At 41.2% G+C, this 14,022-nt stretch overlaps 1 protein-coding gene across 1 annotated transcript; it reads left to right on the forward strand.

Moving 5' to 3' along the window:
• Nucleotides 1–3,252: 3,252 nt before the first annotated feature.
• Nucleotides 3,253–9,500, forward strand: LOC112564355 (von Willebrand factor-like). Its single transcript, XM_025239098.1, has 10 exons — nt 3,253–3,461; nt 3,626–3,672; nt 4,411–4,465; nt 5,477–5,565; nt 5,845–5,955; nt 6,272–6,355; nt 7,463–7,597; nt 7,902–7,959; nt 8,127–8,251; nt 8,465–9,500. Exons 5-10 carry the CDS (start codon nt 5,908–5,910, stop codon nt 8,588–8,590), a joined length of 576 nt encoding a protein of 191 aa, XP_025094883.1. The 5' UTR covers nt 3,253–3,461; nt 3,626–3,672; nt 4,411–4,465; nt 5,477–5,565; nt 5,845–5,907; the 3' UTR covers nt 8,591–9,500.
• Nucleotides 9,501–14,022: the final 4,522 nt, after the last annotated feature.

The following is a 14,022-nucleotide window of genomic DNA, read 5'->3' on the forward strand; positions in this document are numbered from 1 at the left end:
AATCCCTTTCAATGAATGTTGAAAACCGTCCTTCCGTACAGTCTGCAACTCGAAGGATGATGATGTGGTTTTCATTGGCACTGCATTAGCTTGATAACTTTTTAACAGCGACCAAACAGGGAGACCTCGAGGACGGCGGCCTTTTCTGGCCTTTTTGCTACCCAACCGATCTTGCGGCTCTCAAATGCTGATTTAAGCATCTGGCCTCCATCGTCTGCCTGAGTTTCTTTTCATTTTTTTGTGATTTTTATGCGTTTCCATTAGGAAAATGAAGCTGTGCGCTGATGGGATAGAAAGTAGGTTTCAAAGTACTTTGATCATTTTCTTTTTTCACTCCGTGTCAGCATCCGGAATGTCTGCAACTCCCACCGCCCCAGCAACTGCCCAGACAACAGTCATCCCAGTCCCACGCACCCTCGTGCCTTGTTACATTGGAATGGACTCATCATCTTGCCCTTCTTCGTGTGGTGTTGGTCTCTTCTGCAACGGTCGCGCCTGCGTTCCACGCAGCGAATGCCCCTGCGACGTCGACGGCAGAAAAGTGATCTTGGTACGTGACGGGTCAAGGGGTCAAAAACCATTCATCCGTTGCCCAAGAAAACTTCAAAGCACCAAGATAACTGCTTCACTTCAAAACATTTTCCCATTTTTTCAATTTATTTCAAGTATTATTGCGCCATTCCACTGCACTCACCTTGCAAACAAACAATGTGTATAGTGTGTACTCATATGTGTACATTGTTGATATATGTGTGTACAGTGTACGGACGTATAGAGTGTATATGTGCATGTAGTGTACATAGTGTGTACGTACATGCATGAGACGGGCGGTTATCGTGTGGATATCGTGTCATAAATGTCTGTTTGTATTTCAGGCTCGTAGTTTGATTCATAATGACAAATGTCAGACATGCCAGTGTCTAAATGGCGGCCTCCTGTGTCTCAGCAAAACGTGTAGTCCTTGCTCAAAGGTGAGTGATTATAAGGCTAACACATGCGTGTGTGTGCTTGCGATGACTTCAGTAATCTGTTGTCTCGCGTGCACTCATATGCTATACATGAGTGTACAGATGTATTAACTACCATCTTCACTCTGTTAATGTAATGCGGACTTTATTCCAATAGAAATCTGAAAGAAATCTCAGTTTCGTGATGCGTGTCATTGTTTCAATGAAATCTGTTCACCTGTCTTTGTACCTTTATTCGCTGGCTGTAAGACAAAGCCTTTTGATGGTGTGCCGCAGGGTGTGGCCAGACTCAATGCCAGCTCCTGTGACTGTCAATGTGTCACGTGCTCCCAGACTGAGTTCCAGTGTGGGGGAGGGGAGTGCCTGCCTGCTGAACTTCGATGTAACGGTGTCATCGACTGCTTGGACGATGAACTGAACTGCAGTGAGTATTTGCACATCATCGTGGTGCTTCGCTATGAAAAGGGCACTGTAACATCACAGAGAAATACTCGGCGTGAAGATTTTCTAGAAGCAAATGAAGTGACTCCATCAGAGTATAAAATGTATTATTTGTATATCAAAACGTTCGTGTTACTTCAGAAATCTTTGGAAAGTTATGTGGATGACTGCAGAAACCACTGTCACTTGCCATATGAAGACACATTTCTTCTCCTGTCTTGAAATTTCAAAGAGTTGGAACATGCTAAGTGTCTTGTTTTTAAATAATTTGCCCCTCGTTGCAAATTGTTATTTTTTATTATTTTTAGAATAAATATGGAAAAGTAAGTTGGCGATGAAAAGTCATACTATCTGATGATTTTTAAAACTCATGCTTACAGCCTCGGCACCAATCTTCACTCCACCGACCAAAATTACGGTTGCCCCTACTCCCCGTGCGCAGACATCAACCGTTGCACCTTCCCTTCCCTTTACACTATCCCCTACTCCAAGGGCACACACCCCTACCCTCTCGCCAACTCCACCAATCCCGTCCTCCCAGACAACCCCGCAGTCGCCAGAGCCTCCCATAACGATGTCGCCAACCCCGAGGGAACCCACCACCACCTTGTCGCCCACGCCGCCAGTAACATTCTCCCCCACACCACACTCCCCAACCACGACCGCGTCCCCTACTCTACCCCCGACAATGTCTCAACCACAATCCTCAAGCGGGGTCAGCTTTACTGGGAGCAGATACAGCACACCCAGGGTGTATACACAAGAGACCACCGGGAACAACAGTCCCAACAGGTAAGACAAGAGCTTCACACGCCATCTATGCTCCGGAATCACCAGTCTAGAGTCCAGAATCCATATTGTTCTTTAGAAACATCGTTCATACCGACAAAACGATGGCCAAGCGCATACAGTGGTCTGGAAATGTCAGTGGATGCGGATAAGAAAGATAAACACAAATTTCTCCGTAGGATTTCAATCCCTAACTGTAAAATGGAGCTTCACATGACAAATTTCTTTAGGGGAGATTAGTCTCTGACTGAAAGCAAGCTTATTGTTTATCCATAAATATCGGTCTCTTATAATAACAGGATTCTGATTCACAATTTGTGCCATAGGTGTCCTTCCTGACATGAAACATTGTGCCTCACTTTCTATCTGTTCTTCACTATTATTGCCCCTCCATTCGTTTAGATAAACTATTGGCAATGGAGTGAACAAAGCAGATTCTTCTTTCCTTGATTTTGATGATGTGATGGAACTAGAGTTTAAACTCATCATATTTTATGTTCTTTGATTTTTATTATCATGAAGGTTTTAGCAGAACTGTGTAAAGTATTTTAATAATTTCAAGGCAGAGATAAAATATCAACACCTAAATCTTCTTGGTGTGAATCATATTTGATTTTCTTTATATTGCAGAGTTTTCCACAACAACATCCAGATATTCAACGAGTAAGTACTTGTAGCAATAATGCTGGAGAAGTGCATCCTCTCCATGACTACACTTTGTGAAGTACTTATAACGAAAATATAATCCAGATTCGTTCAAAGCCATTAAAAAAAAATTAGGATGTAAAAATGACTTCAAGATAACATTTGATCTTCTATAATTCCTAAACAATATTTTGTGACAAACGTTTAGTGTTAAGATAGTGTTTGTGAGATGTCTGAGCTTGGATTATTTTTCACGTTTTTTTTTCACGACTAAAATATGTGGCACATGTAGTTTCCCCTGCGAACCTGTTGTTGGGGGGAAAGGGCTGGGGAGGTGTTGACCCTTCTTGCAAAAGCACCTAGAGCACCATCTGTAACAGTTTTCGTCACACGAATATCACAGGTGAAGCTTGTCAATACGTCACGTGTGCACCCCTGGTGCTGCCGACCCTTAACCCGGGTACCAGGCGAGGCTGGTGCTTGACCCCAGCGGATGCTGCCAGCAGTACGAGGCGGTGTGCCAACCGCTGCTGTGTCCGCAGGTTGAGAGCAGCTGCGCGTCACCTCGATTGGTCAGACCGGCCAACACCAGCGACTGCTGTCCAACCCTCGACTGCGGTAGGTCACGAAATATGTTATATAACGAAATATGTTAAAGGGAAAGTTAGAATTTAAAAGGATTTTAATAATGTATTCTATGAAATGCGTACAACTTGAGAATACACTGTATATGTATTGCAGCAATAATAATAATATTCATCGTCTCTACTATCTGTTGACAGTGTGTCCTGAAAGGTGCCCAGAGACATCTGAATTATTTTGCTCTGAGGTAAAAACCATGTTTTCTTTCGTCATTCTCAACAAATATTTGCATAGATAGGAAGACCACACGCAACAGGACATAAAACTATTGTTTTTCACTGTCTCCTAAGTTTTAAAGTGACAGTTGTAAAAGTGCTTCATCAATCTTGCAAGAAACTAAACTTTAAAAAATTGGGGAATGTTTTTGCACTCTGACATGTCACCTCTCACTAACTTCACGCGTGTCGCATCTTGTCCTTCTTGTTTCATTAAAAAAACGAAATCTTCTCAATTATTTCTACACTTTCACACTATTGTCCTGTTTTAAGTGGGCTCAGCTAGAGAATAAATGATCATTCAGGCTGACTTAACTTTCCTTCTTCAATCCTTGAGATGAGTTTGCTGGTGTAAATTGTACTGCGTCAAGAATAAATCGACTTTTACCTGTGGAATGTCCCACCTGAATCTCAGTTCCTTCCTTTTCTACTCTGTAGACAAAACAGTCATAAAATGTTCAAAAAATTCCATCAAAACCTCATCTGTGTCTTAGATACTTATTTCTCACAGAGAGAAACGAAAATAGCTTTGCCTTGGGGTTTCTAGAATTACACATCACCATCTACCTCTTTCAATGATGACTTTACAAGTCTGGAAAAAAGTCGTTTTTGGCACGAGCTTTGTTGAGGAGAATAGAGTGATGACTCGACAAAAAGTGTTAAAGTATACATTCCCCACAAAAAGATGAGGTGTTGTTTTGTGTGTTCAGGGCGGACAGATCGTGGAGATTGCTGAGGACTGTAACTGTACCAGAAAGGCCTGCTGTAAGTAGCAAACAATTTCACACCTGAGCTGCTGTTGTCAGCTTGAATTTGTTTTTGTTTTGTTCAAGCCACAAAACTCGGCGACTCACTTTGAAACGCATCATCAGCAAGACATAGACAGACGAACACGTGGATAGGGGCAGAGTTTTATTTGACCATCAAATAACACTTCTACAGAAGTTGTTTATGAACAAACATTACATCCTGATATAAAACATTTAGGTACTTAGTGAAAGGTGTTTAGTGAAAAGTGTTTGGTGAGAGGTGCTTAATGAAAAGTTGGGGAGGCAGAGCAGCGGGGTCCAAACTCGAAGACACGCAAATTGCCGGTTCGTTGGTCCGTTTTATGGACTCCTTAGAAAGCCGGATGACGATCTGGGCATCGTCCTCACAGAAAATCTGGCTCCATGCGTCTACCACTTTAACCCCATCCACTGTCAAGAAAAAGTTCTAGCTTTACTTAATCTTTAATTAAAACCGTTGTGGGTAAAACTGTTTAGTTGTTGGCATCAGGCACGAACCTTAAGGAAGCTGCTAGTTATGTGAGACTGCATCAAAGCTTAGCACCATGGGAGATGATTAGGGCGATGAGTTTGATCGTCAAGACATTTATCTACCGTCTGTCTGCCAGAGAGACGATTACCTCATTAGAGAGTCGTTAGCAGCGTGGATGAAACTGAGCTCCTGGTCCCAGACAAAGCCGGTGGATTTCGCCCTTTGATATCTTTGAGCCTAGTTTATATGTCTCAAGTGTCTTGACCTCATCCTGTAAACTACACATTTGTAAAAAAAAATTATTTAATTTATAGCACTCGGTCAGTTCACACTAGACTCAAAAATACTTTTTTTCTGCCATGTGAAAATAGGTGTGAAGTTTTTCAGCTCATTTTTATTCATGTAGCCATGACAAATTAATTCAGAAGTCTAGGTTTCTTGTAATCATTTTTATTTGTCTGTCGAACTGTCTCTCCATCAATCCATTTGTTCATGTAATCTGGGTTTGTCATCCAGTGGCAACGCCTGCAACACCAACACCAACACCTCAGCAAGCGGTGTGTACATACCGGTCTGAAGAACACGCCAATGTCAGTGTGTATTCTGTAAGTATGAATAGTTGCATTTTGGTTGCTATATAAAAATATGTCTGTGTTTGTGTGTCTATATGTGCTTAGACTTCATCTTTGTGGGCAATGGATAGGAACCCATAAGATCGTGACTTGTATTCAGCTCTGTGTACCGGTTGTTGCTATAGAAACCTTTTAACCCTGACAAAATTAGAAAACGAGAAATAAGGCTTACATGGTGTGTAAATGCCAGTACTGTCTTACCTATACATGGCACAGCTTTCACACAACTGAGTCACAAATGTTTTGATGCAGGCAAACAGCGTGTGGAGTGACGGTCCTTGCAGGACATGTCGATGTCTGGCACGTGGCGATGGCATGACCGAGGCATCCTGCAGAGTTCACGTCTGCTCTGACTGCAAGCCGGTGAGCCAAATTGAAAAGTGCTAATTTACATTTTATTTTACTTTAATTTGATCTTTTTATTATTACTTTATTGCTTGAGCGTGAGTGTGACTCGCTGATCACTTGCAGCTTGCTCTTTAATCCATTCTCTGTCTTATTCAGTTATTTATTGCAATTATAAACGTATTGATAATTTGTCATCCTCAACTATTCTGTTCAGTGTTTGTTAAAATCTACACTTTCGAAAATAATGTCTAGGCCCTTACCAGCGGTTCTTTTTTGCACTTATTATGACTTATTATGATTCATAAAGATCGTTGATTTTTGCTACATTCAGGGTGAAGAGCCCGTATCACACGAGGGGGAGTGCTGCCCGGAGTGCCGTCTCCTAGGATGTGTCGTGGACAACGCCACCTATGCTGTAAGTAGACATGACTGTCATGGAGCCGATCTACTTCATTGTTTTTTTTCTGCTCAGAATATTTGAGAATTTTGGAGAACTGTATTGTGAGAGACAGGACTGGCTCCACTTCTCAGTCAAGACCCCGTTTCAAAAGGTCACGGCGATGTCGAAGCATCTCGTGTAGACAAAACGTTTTATTTTCTAACAGTTGATTGACTGACTGAGATGTAGGTACATCAGATGTAAGACGGCTTTGAGGAAAGTAGACGAAACAGAAGCTAAAGCTGTTCAGAACGAAAGAAATGAGAGAAGAATTTACCAATCGACTTGTCCTGCCAGTCCATGTCTGGTTGGGATCGATGTGAAACTCGGGCAAGGAAAACAGATAAAAGAGAGATCGATACTGAAGGGTCACTTGACGTCACGATTCCCAGCATCTCACAACTGCATCCGGGGTCGTTCGGCTCTAGTTCAGCGCAAAGTTAGGAAGCAGACTTTCTTTTTAAAAAAACAAACAAGAAGAACAGAAGAAAGCGTTTGTTTGACAGAGGAAGGTTTTGGTTGCCGGGTTTTGATGTCGATTACATCAAAGGGCTGTGTTTTTGGAAATTGTCATAGAATTATGATGGTTCCTGCACCAGATATAAATAGGTGAAGTGGTCTAGAAAGATATGTTATGCATATTGCGATGATATCCTTCACGTTTGAGAGTGTGTACGCTTGCTTATTTGTTATTTATCGTGTATAGCTAATGTCCTATCAGTCAATACAGGGATGTTACTCGCTGAAAAAAACACTCCTTCCTTGTCTTCATTTTTTCAAATTATCAGCCCCTTCAGCGTGTACTTTTGTTCTTGTCCTTCTGTCATTCTTCTACTTGTCCTTCTTCCCTATATCTAAACTACTCTTCCCCCTCTCTCTCTTTCTGCGTGAAATGAAGGAAATTCTGCTTAATGTTAATGAAACATAACAGTGTGTGTGCGCATACGTGCTAGTACATGACAGGTAATCTGTACAATTTATCCCGTCATCCCCAAACTGCACATTCTCATAAGTCACAGCAAACTCCAGCACAAAGCTTTCATTAGATGTCATTAATGTCATCATTCAATCTGTTCTGAACAGAACGGAGAAGCTATCCCCAGTCAAAAGGCCTGCTACAACAGAACTTGCACACTGGACACCAAACGTGGGCTACCCGTCATCCAGGAGACACACGTGGAGTGTAAACCTCTGTCAGACCTACCCATCTGTGCCGATGTAAGCACACTGCAGTCAATTTTATTTTACAGCAACACCCGTCTGCAAGGCTGTGACTGTGCTGGTGATGCTGGTGATCACAATTAGGCATGAAGTTCAAACATGCACAAGCCTGCAAAGAGAATAAAAATCATGAAATTAATACGTTAAGTTTTATAACATTTAAAAAATATAATTTTTGTTTCAAAGTCACAAAAAGGTTACAAATTTTTTTTTCAACAGATTAACGAATCGTTATTTATGACTAGTCTTGAAAAAGGGAGAGAAATCAGTGATCTTCTAATTGTTCTAATTTGTCTCACAGAATGTAAAGAACGGGTCGTATACTGAAGACGGTTGTTGCTTGACTTGCATACCCCAGAGTAAGTATAGCCCTTCAAGTTATTTTTTTTTTTTTTTCGAGAAATGTTTTTCGCCAATGACGGCGTTGCATGCAAAAAATATGAAATAGTTTCTGAAAGTTGTTTAAAGCTTCGTTCTGGCAACGATTTTTTTTTTATTATTAATAATTTTATATTTGCCTATTCAGCTATGCTACCTTACACGCCAGCTACCTGTCGTCCCTGCAGCCCTCGGGAAAAGTTTTCGCGCGTGAATGACAGCGTGGATTATTTCCGCGTCACCAACTACTATGGTGTACCCTGCACAAACAAGGTAAGTCGGATCGCAGTGCATGCTGGTCGTGTGTCCACGTCTTTGGATTTGTTGTTCAGAGTAGCAGCATATGTTTACGGGTGGTATGTTATCTATTTCCGGTGTCATTGTTTACTGTTTACTTTTCTGTGTAGTTTGACTCTCGCATGCCTGTAAATCTCTGTAGGCATGTCAACAAGTGTCAACAGCTTTAAGATGGCGTTTGTTTCACAGGAGCCGGTGCTGGACATCAGAGAGTGTGCAGGCTATTGTGAGACAGGCTCTACCCACTACCCAAGTCTCCAGGCTCCTGCACTTGCTGCCAGCCCACCAAGACGACCGCACGCACCGTCAACCTGACATGCAGCGACAACTCCATCATGCCTTACAGCTACGACGTCCCAGACACGTGCGCATGCGCGACTTGCGCCGGAAGCTAAAGGCATGCTTCCTGTCTGCTGTATCAGACGGATCTCCATGTCGACGAAACGGGACACTTCGCAAGTCTGGAACATTCTTTGAGCGGTGTGGTGCTTTCAACTAGCCTTGGTCACTAATAGAATCTTGCGGTTTCACGGTCATCCTTAAGACTTTGATCATGCCGACAACAGTCGATGGACAAGCTAATAATGTAGTATGTAAACAAAGCTTTAAGTGCTTTAAGGGGATCTGAACTCTAGAGATCGGCGTGGAGCCGCTCTCATCACAAGTCATCGCACACACGGTTCTTCCTGTGATCTTGTAGAGGCCACACTATGTCTGTCTCTCAATCTTCTTCTTAAACTCTAAATGGATAAGTTCTAGGGTAAATTATTCAACTGACATGGAGCCCTAAATACACACATTCTGACCTACGATAGTGATTATTATTGAACATACTGATTATCGTATAAATAATATTCAAACATCAGTTGTTTGTTAAATTATTTCATGGTCATACCTTTTAAGCAATGTATACAAAAATAAGTCTACATATTCTAAAATTAATCATGAGTAAAATGCAGAAAATAACAGTGAAATAATGTCAAGTATTTTTTATGTGGGATTCCCTTTATACAGTTTATTGATAACGGTACAAATGTCTTTATGTTTATTTATTTTTTTCTCCTTGGGATAGAATACACCGTCCAATACTAAAGTGTATATGTTGATTCTGTTTAGTTTTAATTATCTCAGTAACTTTGTGGTCAGGTTTTAAATATTTTAATTGCCGTATTCAATGTTTTATTGACAAGTGTTATGATTAGTATTAAAAGAACAGTGCTTAAAAGTATTGTTGGAAACTCAGTTCATTTACGAAATGGTGAGAAAGAGAAGTGAGAGAAAGAGAAGTGAGATGGGTCGGGTTGTCTGGCAGGTTTAATTATACATCGCATGAGTACAACACCTTTGCCCAGCACCATCCAGGCTCCAAGTGCTTTACAAACGAGCTCACGAATAGTAAAATTGTTACTGAAGTGTCTCGTGGGGACGGTCTACTAACTAATACGAATTCTGGGCACAAAAAAACTTCTGTTGCTTGAAGCATTGAGGATGGTATGTGCCTTCCAAAGGTGAGGACAAATTAACTTGAGTCAGTGGTTGGTGTCGGTGACTCTTGTACGAACAATGTCTCAGTTGTCTTGACATTAATTCCTTGCATTCAACGCATAGTTCAGGTTGTCTGTTGTTTTGTGGAAATTGTAACTGTTGTTGGCACAAAATCCTGGAAAAAGAAGCTACAGACAAAAACAACGAGTAACAAGAAAATAGTTTTTGTGGCGTTAGCAATAAATCAACTTTGCACAAATGTGAATACAGGCGGTTCGTATCGGTCTTTACCTTTGCACATGCGTGACCTGTTATGACCTTCCCTCTACCTCACAAAAATCAGCCGATCCTCAATGGCTCGTAAGTTAAAATGTGTTTTCATCATTTATGTGCAACAGGTGCATTCCGGCTAGGCATCCGAAATATAACTACCTGAGATGCCTAAACAGAAAACAACTTAGTTGAAGGAAAAGTCCGAAGTAAAAGAACAAAACAAAATTTAAGCCTGAACTTAATCATGATAAGCTCCCTTTTTTTATTCCTGATCATTCAAAAGAATATGACAAAGGCTTTTGTTACTGTAACAACTCAGACTAGGCTTCATTTACTCTTGTAATTTTAGCGTCTAGAGACAAGCATGTCTTTATAGAATTATGTTCATCTTCTGCACTTTGGCCCTGATTCTCAACATTCAGAATATTCAAAAATAGAACAGAAATGTGCACAGCCCTAAGGGATTTCTATTAAGCGAAGATCGACTGTAGTTGCGTAGCCTTACAGGTAGCTCCACAACACCGGTGGCAGGTGACTGAACGTGACCGGTGCATGTCTGCTGCAGTACAAAATGTTGATCGAAGGAGAAGGTAAATGAACTTGGAATCAATATTCTGGAGATTGAAAGACAGAAAGAAAGGGTGGACGAGAAGAGACAGCAAACAATACATTTTTGATCCGACTTTACAAGCGTAACAATAGGAACATTAGAGTTACTGCCCATTATTATTTCGCAAAAACTATAGTTTCAGGTAATTGATGTTATAAAAGGATAGAATGCCATGGTATAGTTACTCTGCAGTTCTCTCCAGGAGTGCACAGGCTCGTAGTTGAAGCAACGGCAATGTCCAGACTCGAAGACGGGAATACTAACCGACTCCATACTGTGTGAATCAGCAAATTCCTCCCAATCCACCCAGCTATTGAATAGGTACCTCCCAAAGTCTGGCTCTGTTATAAACGATGGGTTCTAACACCTTACCCTAACTTACCTTGGATCGTATACTCACAGGACGACCCTTACTATCTTTTAAAAAGTACAGGATTTAAACAACTGTTTCAAAGATTCAACAGCCAAGATAATCTGCAAAATTGATGCAGATGCCGCCTAGACATTACATGATCACACTTTATGCATAGTTTGCAAATTCCTTTAGGGAACTCAAGAATCAGCTATCTATAGTCGCGGACTGACAGCCCAGCCACCATAAACCATAATATTCAAGTCTGGAAGATATCGAGTTTGCACATTAAACAGTCTGCCTCTTCACACCCTATCGCAAGCCTTGAACCGATCGCCTGTCGACCGTTTCTATGGGAAAGTTCCAGCAAAGCTGGTTCATTCCTGTCGGATGCAGCAAAGCACAAACGTCCTTCTGACCTTCTTCATTGGACACATTTTAGCCCTAAAGGCGCACGCGCAACAAGGGTTTGGAAACGGAAATGACGTCACCTGTAATGTAATACCATCCTGTGTTTGATTTATTCACTGAGTAAGCACGAAAGGCGGGCGGTTAGGGAAAAGGGCAGATCACCATTTGTTGCGTTTTCTGTCTGGTTGTCTGCCCTTTTCAAGTCTCTGCCCGGATGTGCGCAGCTGCGTTTCCTTTATCCTGCAGAGCGCAGGCTACAGCAAACGTATTAAAGTTCACTCTGCCTCATTCAAAAGTAAGCAGAACTCTTTAAATTTACATCGCCGGAATTGTGGGAGTTGAAAGTGTCACTGGCACCTTTGTGTCTTCGGCAGACGAGGAAGAAGTGCGTGGTGAAAGTCAATATCCGTCTGTGGGGAATCTTTCTTACAAGTCGATTCTTCAACGGTGCCAGTTCAAGAATCGGCCGCCGTCTTTCAATCTTCATAAGTGCTTCCTTTAAATGAACTTTCTGTGTGTCTGTGGCTGCTCAAACATCATGTCGATTACAGATTATTACCAGTGATTTACCTCAGGCCTTGTCCTTCCTTTCTTTGCAGTCTCGCTTGACTAAGTATTTCTTCAGATGTCATCAATAAATTTAACTTTAATATACCATATGCCTTCTAACGGTTATTTACTTCAAATGTTTTCACGTGACTTTTGTCTAACATCTTTTGCCAAACATATTTAACGATCTGCGTCTTAAAGAGGTAATATCCAACAGGCAAAGCAAGTTACAAACGGAAAATGAAAGAGAAAGAAATGAAACAGAGAAGAAGAGAGGATAGAAAAAAAGTGAAAGCTTCAAAAAAAAAAAAAAATTCCTCATAGCTGGTTGGCAGAGATAATCGAGTAAGGAAGTAAAGAAAACACTGGGGTCAGAGAAGCCAGAATAAAGAGCCAGGAAAGACATCTTTCTTATGATTGCTATCACAGACTTGACACAGAACGTGAAGGGCTGCGCGTGACGACGTTCAGGTCACGAGCTGAGTGAATGAGATGCGCACGTGCAGACCACAATGCATTGTGCTAACGACCTCGGCTGTGAACTGCTCTTTCTTTTCTCATGTACACCAAGCCCCTGCCACGATATTGGTTATCAATTGGGTTAACGCTTGGTAATGTAATTACAGTATTAACATCTGGTGCTGAGATTAGGAAGTAGTTCCGGGGCGACAAAAGGAAACTAAGGGCAAGTAACTTATTTAAGTAGTTACTATGTAGTACCCACACTCCGTGGGTATTTATTGAGGTTATCTTATTTTACAGCCTCTTTGCCGCTGATTTATAAGAACAAATAAGATGTAAAAGTAACATTCGAGGATCGGATTTGTAATTACGGAGACAAGAAACTTACCTTTGATTTTGCCGTTCTGCTCCGTGACGGTGATTTCCACTTAGCTTCATAATATAACCCGGATGGACTGATTAATATGAAACATTGTTTGGTACCACAGAGATGACATTATTCCATCACTTTGTCCGGGGAATCAGTTAAACCTAATGAAGCAACGACTAAAGGCTCTGTCGCCCCGGCAGTGAGAATCGGGTGTGTTGTGTGTGTGTGTGTGTGTGTTGATGTGTTTGTGTGTGTGTGTGTGCAGGAGCACTGTATGCTGTAATGTGTGAACACATGTTTGTCACTCTCAACGATGTGTACTCGTACGCCTGTAGAGCGCTTGCAAAAGCGAAATAAATGCGTTTACCCGCTTGGTGTCCGGTTCAAAAAGGACTCTGCCTAAAACGAGAATTGCATCACGATACGTGGAAGACTAACACAGCATGTTAGTACACCCGACATTTTGAAGACGGATTGAGGAGAAGGAACTGACGTCACTTCCGCTGGTACGCACGCGATGCTGACGGACACGCGAGGACAACTCTATGTTTGGAAAATTTCATTTCCTTACCTACCGATGCAAAACAAAAGAAAAAGGAAACCCAGAGCACTGGGAACGGATCCAGTAGACGCATTCTGTTAACAACCTCAGCCATGGCGGCATTCTTGAAGGCGAGGAAAATACTTGTTAATTGAAAAAAGTCAGGAATCAGAGCAACAATGACAGTGTCTTTTATGCTGCTGTCCTTACATTGTGTCATTTCTGCATTTGTAGCTTTTGTACATGTTATAAATTCTGAATGTTTATGCGTGCGTGTGTATGGAAATATATGAACGATGTCTATGAATTTTGATATATATATTGGGAGAGAGTGTGTGTATGTTCTGTTAAAATGTGTAGTGTGTGAATTTAGTGTTTGAGATTATATTTTAAATTATATATAGTGTGTGAATATATAGATTATAAAGTATCTTTATATATATATATCATGTTCCTTCTGTACGGATGTGGTGGCAAGAAGGGTATTGCTTGCGTGTGTGTTGAATTGTCCCTGCCTTATTTCTCCCCGTATTTTCATATAGAAATCAGAACTTTAAAGTTAATAAACATTTTACAGAGATTTTTAAAGTGTACCGTTATTATCTAAAAGTTATTTTCTAAAAATGATAATCATAAATATATTATATTTTTTCTCGTAGTTTCTCTCCATCCTTTCTACTTCGCAGCAGGTAGC

Source organism: Pomacea canaliculata, linkage group LG5 (genome assembly GCF_003073045.1).
Source record: "Pomacea canaliculata isolate SZHN2017 linkage group LG5, ASM307304v1, whole genome shotgun sequence".
NCBI lineage: Eukaryota > Metazoa > Mollusca > Gastropoda > Architaenioglossa > Ampullariidae > Pomacea > Pomacea canaliculata.